Source organism: Narcine bancroftii, chromosome 2, assembly GCF_036971445.1.
Source record: "Narcine bancroftii isolate sNarBan1 chromosome 2, sNarBan1.hap1, whole genome shotgun sequence".
Taxonomy (NCBI): domain Eukaryota; kingdom Metazoa; phylum Chordata; class Chondrichthyes; order Torpediniformes; family Narcinidae; genus Narcine; species Narcine bancroftii.
Genome location: NC_091470.1, coordinates 139,815,483 through 139,829,801, shown reverse-complemented (window position 1 = coordinate 139,829,801; position 14,319 = coordinate 139,815,483). Strand labels below are relative to the sequence as shown.

At 44.7% G+C, this 14,319-nt stretch overlaps 1 protein-coding gene across 1 annotated transcript in view; it reads left to right on the top strand.

Moving 5' to 3' along the window:
* The window catches only part of LOC138752214 (uncharacterized), a 2,659-nt gene extending 913 nt beyond the window's left edge, over positions 1 to 1,746 (top strand). The window contains exons 2-5 of the mRNA XM_069915202.1: positions 34 to 351; positions 676 to 924; positions 1,087 to 1,208; positions 1,622 to 1,746. Of these exons, the coding sequence (XP_069771303.1) occupies positions 34 to 351; positions 676 to 924; positions 1,087 to 1,208; positions 1,622 to 1,690 (758 nt within the window). The 3' untranslated portion in view covers positions 1,691 to 1,746. The remainder of the gene's footprint in view (positions 1 to 33; positions 352 to 675; positions 925 to 1,086; positions 1,209 to 1,621) is intronic.
* The last annotated feature ends 12,573 nt before the right edge of the window (positions 1,747 to 14,319 follow it).

Genomic DNA, 14,319 nt, shown 5'->3' with positions numbered 1-14,319 from the left:
TCTGACCCCGAATTTCCACCCTCCTTCCCGCAGGTTTCTCCCGTCCGAAATCGGAAACGCGGACTGTCTTCGCCGACGCGGGATCCAACGCCTCCCTCTCCCTCCCGCTCTTCCCCGGAACCTCGCGGTTCACCGCTGAGTGGGTCTGGAACCGGGCTGGCGAGGAGCCCGGCGCCGACGACCTGATGGACGAGGGGCGCTCGGCGCGCTTCCGATCCCACCTGGTGAGAAGTCAGGACTCCAGCTCACCGTCACTGAGCTCCGGGACACCGACCGGGGAGTGTACACCGGCTGCCTCCGTCTTCCGCGACCGGTGGGCCGAGAGGTCCGTCCGCCTGGAGGTCGCCTGGGGTGAGCCAAAATTGTGCCGAATCATATATCTCTTGAAAAAAGTTCATAATCTTCCCTACCTCGATTTATCTTCCATCTTTCATCCAATGCCTTCTCATTGAGTCTCCCCAATCCCCGACCGTCCGCATCCCGTTGTAACCTAAGACAACCTTCTACACCGTCCATAACCCCTCTCCCCACTCCCCGTCCTGTCGGTATCTCGTTGTAATCTCCTACAACGTCCGAACGTGGTTTATGCTTCCAAAATGCAACCCTTCACACTTGTCCGAACCTTTCCCCTCCCCCCCCCCCCCCACCCCCCCCTCCCCCTCCTCCCGTCTGCAGTGTCCCCGAGCCGAGAGGGTCCCATATCGCTGGGAGAAACTCTCCGGTTGGAAGTCCGGAGCACGTTCCCCGACAGAATTGAGTCGTACCGCTGGCTGGGACCCAACGCCAGCCAGGCGATCGACCAGGAGACGCGGGGCAACCTGACCATTGCCAGTGTAGGTCTCTCGGACGCCGGGCAGTGGGTCTGCGAGCTCCTCCGGGATGGAGAACTGGAGGGGAGCATATCGTACATCCTGGAAGTCCGCGGTGAGTCCCGGTGGAGAATATGGGGTATGGTGAGGTCCCTCCGTTCTCCATCATTCACGGTGTCGGTCCCCGTACCTCGAGGTCTCTTCGTTCCCCACCATTCACTGTGTCAGTCTCTGTACCCCGAGGTCTCTCCTCTAAATACTACCTCTATCTCCACAGTTCTGGAGAGGCAAGAGGGGGACAAAGTCAAGCCCACTGCGTGGGGAACCCTGTTCACCATCATGGGGTCCCTCGTGATCCTTGTTGTTATACTTTTGGTCGTCCTGTGTACCTGGATTAAGGTGAGAGGGGGAGAGAGAGGGGGGAAGGGGGAGAGAGAGGGGGGAGGGGGGGAAGGGGGAGAGAGAGGGGGAAGGGGGAGAGAGAGGGGGAAGGGGGAGAGAGAGGGGGGAAGGGGGAGAGAGAGGGGGGAAGGGGGAGAGAGAGGGGGGAAGGGGGAGAGAGAGGGGGGAAGGGGGAGAGAGAGGGGGGAAGGGGGAGAGAGAGGGGGGAAGGGGAGAGAGAGGGGGAAGGGGGAGAGAGAGGGGGGAAGGGGGAGAGAGAGGGGGGAAGGGGGAGAGAGAGGGGGAAGGGGGAGAGAGAGGGGGGAAGGGGGAGAGAGAGGGGGGTGAGGATGGAATTTTCACCCGTCCACTGATTACCCCTTCTCTCTCTCTCTCTCTCTCTCTCTCTCTCTCTCTCTCCCCACCCTCAGTCTCGTCGGCGGAACTTTCCGGCACTTGAGATCACACTGCCCACCTTGTCTTCCAGCAAGAAACAGTGAAGTGAATAGGGATGCCAGGAATCGGGGGAGCCCCCTCAGATCTGGACAGTGTGGAGGGTGGATGGAGGGGGAAGAGAGTGAATGAGGGGGAGGTGGGGGCGGGGTGACGTGGGGAGAGGGCCCTGTCATTGTCCGGGATGGGGAGGTCAGAGGTCACCGGCTCTCTGTTGTCTCAATGAATCACGGCGCACAGGCTTACTGAATACAGCAGGTGGTCAGTGAGCCACCCTGAGCGTCAAGGTCCTGGCTCAATTTGGCCCTTCCTTAGCAACTGGAGCCTGCCACCAGGAGGCCTACCTTACCCACAGGAACCTGCAACCTGTAGGCCCTCCTTAGCAACAGGATTCTGGTACCTGTAGCCCCCCTTAGCAACAGAGCCTGCCACTAGTAGGCCTTCCTTAGCAACAAGAGCCAGATAAAACAAAACCCTCCTCAGGAGCAGAACTTCCTCGTCATGATGCTCCATAGCAACAGTGGCCTGTTGCCACGATGTCTCCATTGCAACCCGGCCAAGGCACTGTTACTGGGAATGGCCCTCACTTTCCCGTAGCCCCACGTAGCAACAGCCAAACCCCTGTCACCGGGCGCCTCCCCAGCAACAAGCCCACACCATAGCAACAGGTCCGCCCCCTCTCCCTGCCTCCCTTCAGTCTCCTGCTAGTGACGGAGGCAGGGATGCAGCAACAAAACGCTCTCCCTGTGTTCAGCCCACAAGTTGCGGGATGAGGAGGGGACCAATGGCTGACGGCCAGATGGAAAGCATTAAAGTATCACACAGAACAAGTCATGGTCTCTCCGTGTCTTTGTCTATCAGTGAACAGGTTGGCTCACTCAGGGGAATATCTGTACACTAACCAATGTCCCAGTAAATCTTCAGGAGATAAAGTCCCGAATTGGTATATTTCTGTAATAAAACAGTATTCCATTTAAATACAAACTGATGAGGACAAGATTCCATATTGCAGCCAATTACACCCTAGCCCAACTAGGAGGATTAGAAACATCTAATTAAGATTAATAAATCTTAATTGAGCTGCTTCATAATAACTAAAAAAATTAGGTCATTGCAAACCTCCCAAACCACACTGCCAAGTCAATTTATGCATCGCTACTCTTGCTAATTTTCCTTTCCATAAAAATTCTCGAACTTCTTTATTTAAATCTTGAAAAAAAAAGATTTCGGAAGAGAACAAGGAATTGATTGAAACAAATATTGAATTCGTGGAAAAATATTCATCTTTAATCAATTTACCTGACCTATTAAAGTTCAAGGTAAATCCTTCCATTTATTCAAATCTGCTCTAATCTTTCTCATTAATGGTACATAATTTAAATTATACAATGATTGAAAATTTACATCAATCATTATCCCTAAGTACTTAATTTTATCAGTCCATCAAAATTTACTAATTTGACTACATTGATCATAATTTCCTTCAGAAATTGGCAGTATTTCACTTTTATCCTAATTCACTTTATATCCAGATAATTTCTCATATAATTCTCAACAATTTTGCAAATCAATTAAAGATTCATCTGGATTATTTAAATATATTAAAACATCATCAGCAAATAATTAATCTAATATTCATCCTGTCCAATCTTATACCTGTAATATTCTCATTCTGCCTGATAGCCTGAGCTAACGGTTCAATGACCAACACAAATATGGCTGGTGACAAAGGACAACCTTGACAAGTTGAATGCATTAATTTTAAAAAAGAAGTTTGACCATTTGTCGCCACCTTTGTTTCAGGATTATTATATAATGCCTTCACCCAACTAATAAATAAAGGTCCAAATATATATTTCTCCAAAACTTTAAATAAAAAAATCCATTTGACCCTATCAAAAGCTTTTTCAGCATCTAATGATACTACCATTGGTAGGTTCCTTTGCTGATATGAAGCGTTGATCAATGAAATCAATCTAAGAATATTATCTGAAGCATACCTCTTTAATAAAACCAGTCTGGTCAGAATGTACTAATTGTGGTAAATACTTTGCTAATCTATTTGCTAATAATTTTGCTATTATTTTATAATCCTCATTTAATAAAGAAATTGGTCGATAAGAAGAAACCTTCAAAGGGTCTCTGTCTTTTTTTGGTTTAACTTATTGCACTCAAACTCGAGTCTGGTAAAACTTGCTCCTGAGTTACCTGATTAAAAACATCCATAAATACAGAGGACAGATCATCATAAAAAACTTTATAAAATTCAGCAGTGAACCCATCATCTCCTGGTGACTTCCTATTAAGCATTTGATGAATAACATCCTTTATTTCTAAATCCTTAAAAGGAGAATCCAACTTTCTCACATCCTCCTTCAATATTGGTAAATTTAACTCTGACAAAAACACTTCAATAGAACTGTCATCTCACACTCCCTCAGAAGCATATAATTTCTAGTAAAATGACAAAAATTGGTCATTAATTTCCTGAGGTTTAAAAGTAACTCAATTGTCCTTCCTCACAGCATTAATAATCCTTAAAGCTTGTTCAGTTTTCAATTGCCATGCCAAAACTTTATGTGCTCTATCCCCTAACAGAGTAAAGTTGCTTGGATCTTTCAATCAAATGTTCAAATTGGTCAGTTTGCAATATATTATATTTTAGCTTCAATTTTGGCAAAAAAAACCTTATTATCTTCTGTACAATTCCTCTGAAATTCCTTTTCCAACTCTGCTATTTGTTTTTTCAACAACTGAAACTCTACCAAAAATTTCTTCTTTTCCTTTGATGCATAACTAATGATTTGACCACGTAGAAATGCCTTTAAAGCATCCTATACAATAAAATTACTCCTGACTGTATACTTATTCAAATCTCAATAGCAATTAGATCCTTAATAAATTTTACAAATTCCATTTTTTTCAATAACATTGTGTGAGAAACAGAAGTACCTTCACAGATTTCCCTCGAGACAAAAATTGAGAACAAAGAACATTTATTATACAACAGTGCAAAGTTGGGTGCTTCCCCTTACCATGGGAATACACACACATACTGGGGTTCACCCAACTTTTATACAGTTCATTTCAGTGTAGAGGTACCATCCCCCCCTAACATTCTTCTGCCTTCTGGATTGGTTTGGCATTTTGGTAATTCGGTCTGCCTATGTGAAAGACCATGGGGTATCCTGTCTTGGTCCCATCATGTCATTGTCCTTATTCATGAATCTCCCTTTGTCCTTATTCATACATCTCAACCCCCAGGACTTACTAATTCTATTGCAGAACTTGCTATAATAAGACCCTTATTCTATTATACTTGCGTGACCCTTCCTCACACTCTTATCGGAATCATCCCTACTCAGCACTTACTTAACTTCCTCTAGTCGAGTCTAGTATTCCTTATTTCATTTAAACTAGCTTTACTTTCTATATTCTATTATCTCTCACAATCCACACTTTTTCTTTAGCTACGCTTAGTAAATTCTCAACTGGAAGCTTGGTCTTTTTTTTCCAGCGAGTCAGCAAATGAACTGCCATCTCAGCATCATGTGCAGACGGAGTTTGGGAAACATACATCCTTTGGGTTGTAGTGATCTGGCAAAGGGTCCGTTGAATTAAACACTCCACACAAGTCATTAGGCAGGGAAGTATCATGATGGCTAAAATAACGAGTCCAACTGCGATAAGTCACCAGTAAAAAGTTCAACTGCCTGACCATTGTGACCGTTGTCATCAATCGATCTTCCACAAACGCCGTCCTCAGCAGCCAACAAGTAATCGAGAGCCAGGCGGTTTTGATAAGCTGTAGCTTGTATCTGTCGTTGTTCTTCAGCCCATAAATCCAAGGCTGTCGCTGTCTGTTTGGTGATAATCTCCAAAACTGCCTGGAGTCTGATTAAACAGTTTAAATGCCAAACAGCTGTGGTACTCTGGAGCAGCTTGAGCCGTTTACAACTCGAATCCCCCTTATAGTGATGGCCTTTAGCCTTCCGAATGTATTCGTGACCCAAAGGATGATTTACAAAATGTCAAGTTGGGGGGGGGGGGGAGGGGCGATTATTGTTACCTAACCTGTGAGTAGCAGCTTGTCTGCGAGCATTAGCATATATACCCCCTTTATCCCTACTCCAGGTATAGCCCTGACTAATGTTCTGCCTATCATTTTCCCACCATCTTCTTTGTACCATATTTTTAGCACTCATCTCTTTAATATCTGCAGAGGCCGGGATGCAAACCCAATCCACTCACCTAGGGCAGTTCTGTTTCCTTGGTCCATGTTGGGATCCTAAATTAAACCATACTAAATAAGGTACCCCACTATGAATACACTCTATACCTGTGCCCTGTCTGCATTCTAAAGGTAAACTTGTCCATTCCTCAAAGTAATTATCACCTCTGCTGCCCCTATTCCAGGAGGACTTAATACATTGTGTACAATTGGGTGTTTCCCAAAAATTGGGAACCAGCAGAAAAACAACACAGCAAATAATAAAAATAAAATTACAGCACTTTTTCCCGGCGTAGCGTAACTTTCAGACCAGAAGGATGCAAGACTGCACGCCAGGTGGAGGGTATATTATCAACGTCTTTAGTCCGTGGATTAGCTTGTTTAATGCATTGTATGTGAGTCCATCCCTTTTCTTTTGTTCGCACTGCAGTGTCTAATCAGAAGTACACAATAAGGGCCGTCCCATATCGGTTTTAGTTTATGGTCTTGCCACGCTTTTACATATACCCAATCACCAGGTTTAACAGAATGAATAGGATAGTCCAGGGGTGGGATTTGAGCTAATAAACCCTTCTGTCTTAAGTCATACATAGAAGTAGAAAGTCCCTGTAAATATTTAGATATGTACTGGTCATTAGCCTCAGGGGTAGGGATATCAGTGTGGAATCCCATGTAAGGAAGACCAAACATCATTTCACATGGTGAGACAGCAAGGTCCTTACGAGGAGCTGTGCGAATCCTGATTAAAGCTAAGGGTAAGCATTTAATCCAGGAGAGGCCAGTTTCCTCATGAGTGAGTTGATTTTTCAGAGTCTGATTCATCCGTTCAACACGGTCTGAACTCTGGGGGGTGCCATGGGGTATGTAACTGCCAATCTATTCCCAGGATTTTACACACACCCTGGAGTACCTGAGAGGTAAAATGTGTACCTCGATCTGAGTCAATGGTTTGAATAATGCCATAACGCGGAATAACAGACTCTAGTAATATCCGGATAACGGTGCTAGCATGATCATTAGGGGTCGGGAAAGCCTCAACCCATCGTAAAATGATCCACCATCACTAGGAGGTATTTATAAGCCCCTGTCTTAGGTAATTCCGTGGTCAATCTGTATTCGTTGAAACGGGCGTACGGCTATATCGCGACAGCCAGGCATTACCTGGCACATGACTTTCTTATTCACTCGCTGACAGATTGGGCACTCCCGAGTACTTTGCTTGGCTAAAGGACCGTACAAAAGCCTGTGTTCCCCAATGTGTCTGCTGGTGGAGCTGATCAATAATCAGACGAGCCAAGGCTTTGTTCAGTACTTGGCGTCTCTGCCGTCCACCACAACCCATCGGCAGTTTGACGCATTCCCTGGTCTTTCATATAAACCTCCTCTTCCCATGAAAAGATGGAAGTCTTTTGAACCTCATGTGGGGTGGGGAGTAACAGCTGCATGTCTATTTTTTCTGTGAGTGCAGCCTGTTTGGCAGCTTCATCTGCCCGTCTGTTCCCCTGTGCTTCAGGACTGTCAATAATTTGATGGCCCCGTACATAACCATATAATCATATAACCATTTACGGATGAACTACAGCTATCTCCTCAGGTAACATAAGAGCATCTAAGGATTGAACAATTAAGTTTTCATGGATCAACTTTTGTCCTTTCCCAGTTATCATTCCCCGCTCTTTCCAAATCTTTCCAAAGGTGTGCACTACACCAAAAGCATACTTTGAGTCGGTATAGATTGTGCCCACCTTTCCCTCTAAACCCTGGAGAGCTCTACAGAGGGCATATAATTCACAGGATTGTGCCAACCAATGACCGGGAAGACGACCAGCTTCAATCACAACTCCTTCATTCCCATCCATTACACTATACCCGCTATACCGAATGTTGTCAATGCAGCGGGAAGATCTATCAATAAACCATCTTTCACCCTCCCGTAAATGTTCATCACTTAAATCATCTCTAATTTTTGTCTGTAAATCTATCACTTCTAAACATACATGCTCTAAATCATTGGGGACAGTATCAGAATCTGGAAAAACCAAGAAGGCGGCTGGATTCTGTTCTTTGTTTATAATCAGTATCAAATCATCCCTATCCATGAGAATCGCTTCATACTTTAAAATTCTAGAATCAGTAAGCCACCTTCCGGCACATTGTAAGAGAATGGTGCGGACTGTGTGAGGGGTATGAACTATCATCGGGGCACCAAACATAATATTTCGTCCTTCCTCGACTAAAATAGCAGTGGCTGCAATTGCTTGCACACATTCTGGCCAACCACGACAAACAGGACCTAAAATTTTTGACAGAAAGGCAACTGGTTATCTAAAGCCTGCCCTCTCTTGCGTTAATACTCCCATGGCCACACCGTCTTTCGCATTGGTATATAGGTCAAATGGCTTATTTAGGTCGGGTAAAGCCAAAACTGGGGCACTAATAAGACGCTGTTTCACCAAGGTAAAATCTTTAATCTCCTCCTCCATCCAGACAACAGTTTCGCCCCCTAGAGTCACAAGTTTATCATACAGAAATTTGACCAGGCTAGAATAATTCTCAATCCAAATTCTACAGTATCCCACTAAACCAAGGAATTTCCCAAGTTCTTGAGCACTCTTTGGAGGTGGGATCTGCAGAATACCGCGTGTTCTCTCTGGACTTATCTTCCTAATTCCTTGACTAACCAGATGACCTAAGTATTTAACTTCAGATTGAACAAATTATAACTTTGATTCGCTCACTCTAAGACCCTTATTCCCTAGAAAATTCAGAAATTCAAGTGTATTGTTTAACCACATCATACGTTTTTCCCGTGATTAATAAATCATCAACAAATTGTATTAATTGACAATTCTCTCTCCGAGGGGCCTCATCTAGTACCTGTTCTAAAACTTGGCCAAACAAATTTGGTGATTCTGTAAAACTCTGGGGAAGGACCGTCCACCGGTATTGATTTTTCCGTCCTGTAAAAGAATTCTCCCACTCAAATGCAAACATGTCCCTACTGTCTATTGCCAACGGACATGTCCAGAAGGCATCTTTGAGGTCAATTACACTAAACCACTTACTATGGGGATCAATTTATCCATTATCGTATAGGGGTTAGGTACAACCGGGTGACAGGTGAGAATAATTTTAACTCCCTCAAATCCTGCACTAATCGATAGGTACCATCTGGTTTTTGGACAGGTAAAATTGGGGTATTAAAAGGTGGCATACAAGGTTCGAGTATACCATCTTTCACCGATTGGTCAATTACTGGCTGCAGCCCCTTTCGGCCAGCCATAGGAATTGGATACTGTTTTCGTCTAATTACTTGGTCAGGGTCTTTTAAAGTAACTTGCAGTGGAGGAACATCTAACCCTCCTCTATTGCCTCTTTTTGCCCATACTCTAGGATTTATTAGTTCCCGATCCTCCTCTGTTAGAACATAAAATTGAACCTCGATACCTGATCCCTGTGGTCTGGTACCGATAGCCAATTGGTCCTGTAAATCCCGTCCCAACAAGCAAACTCCAGCTTGGGGAACTAGTAAAATATCCTCTGTTATTATCTTTTCTCCCATTTGTATCCTTACATTCTTTAGTATAGGGACCGTAAAATCTCTTCCTCCCACTCCCGAAATCATCACTGTCCCTTCTGTTTTAACACCCTCGGGCCGTTGTAAAATACTAAACCGGGCTGTCCCAGAATCTACTAGAAAAGTCATCTTGTCACCGTGGGGTCCTATGCTTAAATTTACCAATGGTTCTCCGTGCAGCACCACGGTGTGTATTGACTGAGATCCGTGACCCCCCCCCCCCATTCATAATCTGCCTCCATCAATGCATAAGATCGTATCTCCCTGGCTCGCATTGGGCATCCCCTCTTAAAGTATCCTTCCTTTTTACAATAATAGCAAACTAATGCTCCTGTTTCTCAATTTCTACCTTGGTCTCCATGGGGTCCCGGGAATGGTCGTCATCCCCGGAATTCTCCTCTACCCCTGCCTCGGCTCTGGTCTCTACTTCCTCACTCCTGGCGCTCCTCCCAACGTCCAGGAGCTGGCACACAGCTCCTAACATTTCCCTGCTGTCCCTCCACAACTTCCTTGACTGCCTGCATCAAAATCTTAGCCTTTCCTTTCTGTTTATCTTCAGACCTCTGGACGTATGCCCTTTGTGCGATCTGTAAAAGCTGTGTTATTCCCTGTTCATGCCAATTCTCTGTCTTTTGAAATTTCTTCCTGATATCTGGGGCTGAATTAGTAACAAAGCCCATCAATACCAACTGTTCACCTGCTGGGGATTCTATATCCAACCCTCCATATTGCTGTATGGCCGCTCGCAATCTATTCAGAAATGCAGAGGGGGTCTCCTCAGGACCTTGGGGAACCTCAAATGCCTTCTTAAAGTTCTGTCCTTTAGGAACAGACTCCTTCATTCCTTTTACTAGATTAACCCTGCACTCATCCATTCGCGTGCGACCATCATTAGTAGTCTTATCCCAATTTGGGTTTACCAGGGGAAATTTAGGTTCTCCAGGTATCGCCTCTGGTCCCCCTTGGTGTTCCCTGTCCCAGACTCTAATCCCTGCCTGGCGAATCATTCCACGCTCATCCAAAGTAAATAGAGTCTTAAAGATAGACACTAATTCATCCCAGGTATATATATTAGGTCCCAAAAATCGATCTAATTGTTCTGCACATCCCAGAGAGGTCATTTCCTTCTTAAAATTGCGCATTTACGAACCTGAGACCCCCCACATCCCCTCCCAAGGGAACCTCTCGTAAAGGTCTCATCCAGTTAATTTCGGGCTTATCCCCTCCTCTATGGTTTAGGTTCCTGCCCTCCGGGAGACAAATCAAAGGGTTTTGCCCTTCCCTCCCGAAGGTTCTCACACTGTTTTGAATGACCCTCATAATCAAAGTCTTCTCCCTCTCGTGTCAATTGAGGCGGTAATCTTGTACTCTGCGAGAAGGTCATCATACCACCCCTACTTTCTTTTTCTTTCTCTAACTGTGGAGGAGGAGGGGAAGGTAAAGAAGGGTAAAGCGGAGGTGAGGGGGGAAGATAGGAGCCAGCACAGGGGGAACATAAGGTGGAGGAAGGGAATGTAACACATCCCATTCTTGTATTTCAGGGGCAGAGGGTTCCTCATCCTTCTTGTTCTTACATTCCTTTTCGCTCAAAATCATTTGATCAAATGATCCACTGAGCCAACAGGCTGCATATTCTCTGCTCTCGGTATTACCTCCTTGATTTTGGTAGAGCCAGATGTTCGATGCCTGACACATCCAGTCCTCATCGGATCCGAACTTTGGCCAATGTACCGAACTCCCTTTTATTGGATTCTTGACCCATTCCTGACAGCAATACCTGACCATGGTCTGTTTATCTTTCCCACGGGTTTTCCCTGCACCTCAATCAGATAACATTAATCCTAATGGACTATGTTTAGGTGTCTGATTTTCCCGTCCTTCTTCAGGACTGTTTCCCTTGCTACTTACTCCTCCCATACTAGCAGGTAAATAAATTCCTCTTACCAGGATCCAGTAGCTATTCCTAGCATGCTTAAAATATAGAAACATAGAAGATAGGAGCAGGAGTAGGTCATTGGACCCTTCGAGCCTGCTCCGCCATTCAACGAGATCATGGCTGATCTTAAAGTTCAGTACCCCGTCCCTGCCTTCTCTCCGTAACCTTTAATACCCTTATACCGAAGAAATATATCTAAAATATATTTAATGAACCTGCCTCGACTGCCCTCTGTGGCAATGAATTCCACAGATTCACCACCCTCTGGGTGAAGAAATTCCTCCTCATCTCGGTCCTAAATGGTTTGCCTATTATCCTCAAACCATGGCCCCGGGTTCTGGATTTTCCCATCATTGGAAACATCCCATCTGCATCCGTTCTGTCCAGTCCTGCCAGAATTTTATAGGTCTCTATGAGATCCCCTCTCAATCTTCTAAACTCCAGCGAGTACAATCCCAATTTGCGCAATCTTTCCTCATAAGTCATTCCTGCCATTCCAGGTATCAGCCTGGTGAAATGCCTCTGCACTCCCTCCATTGCAAGAACATCCTTCCTTAGATAAGGTGACCAAAACTGTTATAGATAGAGAATTTAGGTTAAAAAGGGCTTAAGTTAAAATGTGATGATTAATCATAAAAGGGGAAGCCAGAATAGACAGGGAGCTTACCATAAAAGTTTAGCTGGACAATGTTATAACAAACAGAGATCTTTCATGGTCACAAAGAGACATGTAGGAGCCAAAGATTGATAAAAGACTGAAAAACAGAATTTAGTGTGTGCAGAGTTCGTAGTGTACGTGACTAACATGATAATTACAAATGCAAGTGTACTTAGAATGATTTTGCAAAAACTAACCAATTAAAACAGTGTTAAAGAGGAGGGGAAGGACAAGCAAAAAGGTATAAAAATCAATGCACTGTATGTATCGGGGCTTGACTTGGCGAGAAGCCAGTTGAGTCCAACTCTGCAGACTTGTAAATAAAGCTTGTCGTGTCACCGACTTTAAAGAGACTCATGTGTGAGAATTTGTACTTCTGACAAAAACTGCATACAATACTCCAGGTGGGGTCTCACCAAGGCCCTGTACAGCTGCAGTAAGGTATCCTTGTTCCTATACTCAAACCCTCTTGATATGAAGGCCAACATACCATTTGCCTTTTTAAACGCCTGCTGTACCTGCATGCTCGCCTTCAGAGACTGGTGTAAAAGTACCCCTAGGTCTCTCTGCACTTCCCCATCTCTTAATCTATTGCCATTCAAATAGTAATCTGCCCTCCGGTTTGTATTACCAAAGTGGATAACCTCACACTTATCCACATTGTAGTGCATTTGCCATGTATCTGCCCAGTCCCTCAATTTTTTTCCAAATCACACTGGAGCTTCCTGACCCCCTCTTCTGTGCACACAACCCCTCCTAGCTTAGTGTCATCTGCAAATTTGGAGATATTACATCCAATCCCCTCATCCAGATCATTAATGTAAATTGTGAACAGCTGGAGTCCCAGTACAGATCCCTGTGGCACCCCACTGGTCACCGCCTGCCACTCAGAAAATGAGCCATTTATCCCAACTCTCTGTCTTCTACCTGCCAGCCAGTTCTCAATCCACATCAATACTTTTCCCCCAATCCCATGAGCTTTGATTTTGTAAGCCAATCATTTATGCGGGACCTTATCGAAGGCCTTTTGGAAGTCCAGGCTCTCTCCCATCTATTTTACCTGTCACCATCTCAAAGAATTCCAATAGATTTGTCAAGCACGATTTACCTTTTATAAATCCATGTTGACTCTGTCCGATCCCTTCTCTGCTAGTCATATGCTCTGCTATTACATCCTTAATAATGGATTCCATCATTTTGCCCACTACTGATGTAAGGCTCACCAGCCTATAATTCCCCACTTTTTCTCTACCCCACTTTTTAAATAGTAGGGTAACATTAGCTACCCTCCAATCCATGGGTACTGATCCTGAGTCTATCGACTCTGGAAAATAATTCTTAAAGCATCTGCTATCTGAATGGCCACTTCCTTAAGTACCCTAGGATGTAGATTATCAGGCCCTTGGGATTTATCTGCCTTCAATCCCATCAATTTTCCCAAGACCATGTCCTTAGAGATACTGATTTCTTTCAGTTCCTCCCTTGCATTAGTCTCTATGTTTCCCAACATCCTTGGGAGGTTATTTGTATCCTCTCTTGTAAAAACAGAACTTAACGTTCTCCCGTCGTTTGTTCTCAATGCCTCCTCGGATATCACTCGCTTCGTCCACTGACCAGTCACCCATCATCCGGGAGTCGAGCTGAATCAGCCGGGGTGCACCTACCCCCATCGTCGGGCACTCTGTCAGTGAAGAGAGTGGGATCCCGGACGATCCCCCATTTGTGAGAAACAGAAGTACCTTCACAGATTTCGCTCGAGACAAAAATTGAGAACAAAGAACATTTATTACAACAACAATGCAAAGTTGGGTGCTTCCCTGGGAATACACACACATACTGGGGCTCACCCAACTTTTATACAGTTCATTTCAGTGTAGAGGTACCCTCCCCCCCTAACATTCTTCTGCCTCCTGGATTGGTTTGGCATTTCGTAATTCGGTCTGCCTACGTGAAAGACCATGGGGTATCCTGTCTTGGTCCCATCATGTCATTGTCCTTATTCATGAATCTGCCTTTGTACTTATTCACACATCTTAACCCCCAGGACTTACTAATTCTCTATGCAGAACTTGCTAATTCTTTCTGTTAGAAATAGAAGTACTTTAACAGAAATTGCTCGAGACAAAATTGAGAACAAAGAACATTTATTACAACAACAATGCAAAGTTGGGTGCTTCCCCTTACCCTGGGAATACACACATACACTGGGGCTCACCCAACTTTTATACAGTGAATTTCAGTATCAGAATACCCTCCCCCTTACATTCTTCTGGC